Source organism: Cucurbita pepo, chromosome 3 (genome assembly GCF_057944985.1).
Source record: "Cucurbita pepo subsp. pepo isolate OVF chromosome 3, ASM5794498v1, whole genome shotgun sequence".
Classification (NCBI taxonomy): domain Eukaryota; kingdom Viridiplantae; phylum Streptophyta; class Magnoliopsida; order Cucurbitales; family Cucurbitaceae; genus Cucurbita; species Cucurbita pepo.
The window spans coordinates 11,202,720-11,205,391 of NC_141800.1; the positions used below are offsets into that span (position 1 = coordinate 11,202,720).

The window sequence follows — 2,672 nt, forward strand, 5'->3', positions numbered from 1 at the left end:
ACTATAAAACTTTCACTTTTTACCGTATTATAGACTTATTTAGATGTCTCAATTTCTATATTTAATTTAATTTTTATTAATTCACTCGATAAGTTTTAAAAAAGTAATTCATTAATTTAAAATTTAAAATTTGAAAGTATACTAGTTAATGAGAGTCACTATAAAAATGAGTTTTCTCTTGCTTTTTATTTTTATTAATAATTCTATTTTCAATGATTGAAATTAAATTTATTTAATGATGATCCAATTAAAAGCATTTATTTAATTTTTATGATTATTGATTTATTTGGATGATTGTTTACACGTGGAAGAGGGTTTGAACATGTTTAAGGCCGAATTTCAAACCATGCCACCATTAACTCGAATGACTTGCCCATTAACCCATTCCCCCGAATCGGAAGCCAAAAACGCCACCAATGGAGCCACATCCATGCCCTCCCCCACCCGCCCCATTGGGCACTCTTCCGCCACTTTCTTCACCTCCTCCTCGCTCCTCCCCGTCAGAAACATCTCCGTCGCAATCGGCCCCGGCGACACACAATTCACTGTAATTCCACTCCCTTTCATCTCCTTCGCCAGTATCGTCGTCATCGTCTCCACCGCCGCCTTCGATGCCGTGTAGACCCCCGAACCAGGCCTCAGAACCCCAACCAAGGACGACGAAATCAGTATAATCCGCCCTCCTCCCCCGCGCTTCACTCTGTTCGCACCCTCCCGCGCGCACAGAAACGATCCTCTTACATTCACGCTGCAAAAAAAAATATATATATATATAAATAAAAAAAAAAAAAATAAATAAAAAAAGGAGATAAATAGGAGGAAGTTGCCTCAAAATCCTGTCGAAGTCCTCCAAGGGAAGGTCGGCAAGGTTGCGCTTGTGGGGATCAATGATGGCGGCAGAGTTGACAAGAATGTGAACAGGGGAGTTGAAAGCGTGCTCCGCTTTGTCAAAGAGGGCTGCGACGGTGGCGGGATCAGAGACGTCGCCTTGGAGAGTGAGGGCGGCGCCCGGAAATGAGGAGTTGATTTGGGAAGCGAGGAGAAGGGCTTGGGCGGAGTTGGAGACGTAATTGATGAGGAGTTTGGCGCCGAGGGAGGCGAAGTGGAGGGCGATGGCTCTGCCGATGCCGCGAGAAGCGCCGGTGACAATGGCGACGCGGTGTTGGAGAGGCAGAAGGGGGGAAGAAGGAGGAGGAGGAGAAGGCATAGTAGCCATTTTGATTGAATGTGAGTGAAGAGTGAAGAGTGATAGATAGAGATAGAGATAGATTATATTATAGGGAGGAGGGGATTGTGATGAGGATTGGTTCATCATCCAAGACGTTTTTCTTTGTTAAAAACTTCATTCACTTTCCTCATAAATCTAAACATTTTTGCGTCACTAATCCTATTTCTTAACTTAAATCTCATTCTTTTTCCTCATAAATCTAAACATCTTTTCTTTCCTGTTTTCTGTTTTTTGTCCGATTTTCTTAATGCTACCTACTGCTTCAACATTTTAATTTTTATTTTATTTAATTTTATTTTATTTTGTTTTATTTTGTTTTATTTTGTTTTATTTTGTTGGTGGTGTTAGGATAGCTCAACTCAAACTCTTATCAACATAAACACAAACAAACAAAGGAATAATATATTTACACGATGTTTCCATATTTTCTTTCTTTACTAAATTTTGGTATCCAACAAAGTAGTTTTAATGAAATGAATTTGTTTTAGGTGTTGGTCTCCTCTGTCATTCTTCATCCTCTCTTCCTCCCTCTCCCTCTCCACTTTTTTTTTTTTTTTCTATTTCCTCTAAATTTCCTATTTCATTCTTTCTCCTTTTCTCATCCCTCCTATTTCATTTTTCATTTTCATACTTTTTTTTTTTTTTTTTTTTTTTTTTTATATATATATATATATATAATTTTCTCCATTTATTTATATATATATATATATATATATATATATATATATATATATATATATATATATATATATATATATATATATATTAAAAAAAAATAGATAATTTATATTTTTCTATAAAAATCATATTAAATAAAACATTTAAAACATCCCAACAATTTAAAAAATATATTATAAAGAAAAATATAATATAATATTAGAACATAATTTTTTAACTTTCAACCTAGTTTTTAACACTTTAAAAAATATATTTATATATATATATAATAAGACTTGGCTTTCATTATGCATAAATATTATTATATTAAGACACGAAGATAAATTATTATATATAAAAAGTGGAGTGCAAACAACCCCTCATCTTTATTAAGTAAGCTAATAGATAAAAATCTCTTACTCATTCTCTATTCATATAAAGATTCTTTGACGTTCGAATTAAATGGATATCTATGCTCTCAAATATGTAATTACTTAAAAAAGTTACTCAATCAATTATTTGTTTTCTTATTAGTAATTATTGGTTTAATTTGTTACCAAACAAAAAATAAAAAAATAAAAAGCGATTTTAAAATATATTAAATAATGCTATCTTATTAAAAATTGTGTGTGTGTGTGTGTTTTTTTTAATAATTTGAAGAGTATTTATATGAAGATGTATTTCACTAAATTGAAAATTGAAATAAACTAATGAAATTTATTTTTTATGAAGTATAAGAATTTAAATAAAATTTGAATTAAGTAAAATAATAATAATAATAATAAAT

At 32.0% G+C, this 2,672-nt stretch overlaps 1 protein-coding gene across 1 annotated transcript; it reads right to left on the reverse strand.

Annotated features, from left to right (window-relative positions):
• Window positions 1-256: 256 nt before the first annotated feature.
• Window positions 257-1,302, reverse strand: LOC147793229 (NADPH-dependent aldehyde reductase-like protein, chloroplastic). Its single transcript, XM_087122091.1, has 2 exons — window positions 828-1,302; window positions 257-748 (listed from the first exon to the last, which is right to left on the reverse strand). The coding sequence occupies exons 1-2, from the start codon at window positions 1,214-1,216 to the stop codon at window positions 340-342; spliced, it is 798 nt and encodes a 265-aa protein (XP_086978217.1). The 5' UTR covers window positions 1,217-1,302; the 3' UTR covers window positions 257-339.
• Between the last annotated feature and the right edge of the window lie 1,370 nt (window positions 1,303-2,672).

Bases quoted from the DNA above. Each gene is read 5' to 3' on its own strand.
- LOC147793229 (XM_087122091.1), bottom strand. From the start codon at position 1,216: ATGGCTACTATGCCTTCTCCTCCTCCTCCTTCTTCCCCCCTTCTGCCT. The intron at 749-827 runs GCAACTTCCTCC...TTTTTTTTGCAG, and splicing joins GACTTCGACAGGATTTTGAG to CGTGAATGTAAGAGGATCGT.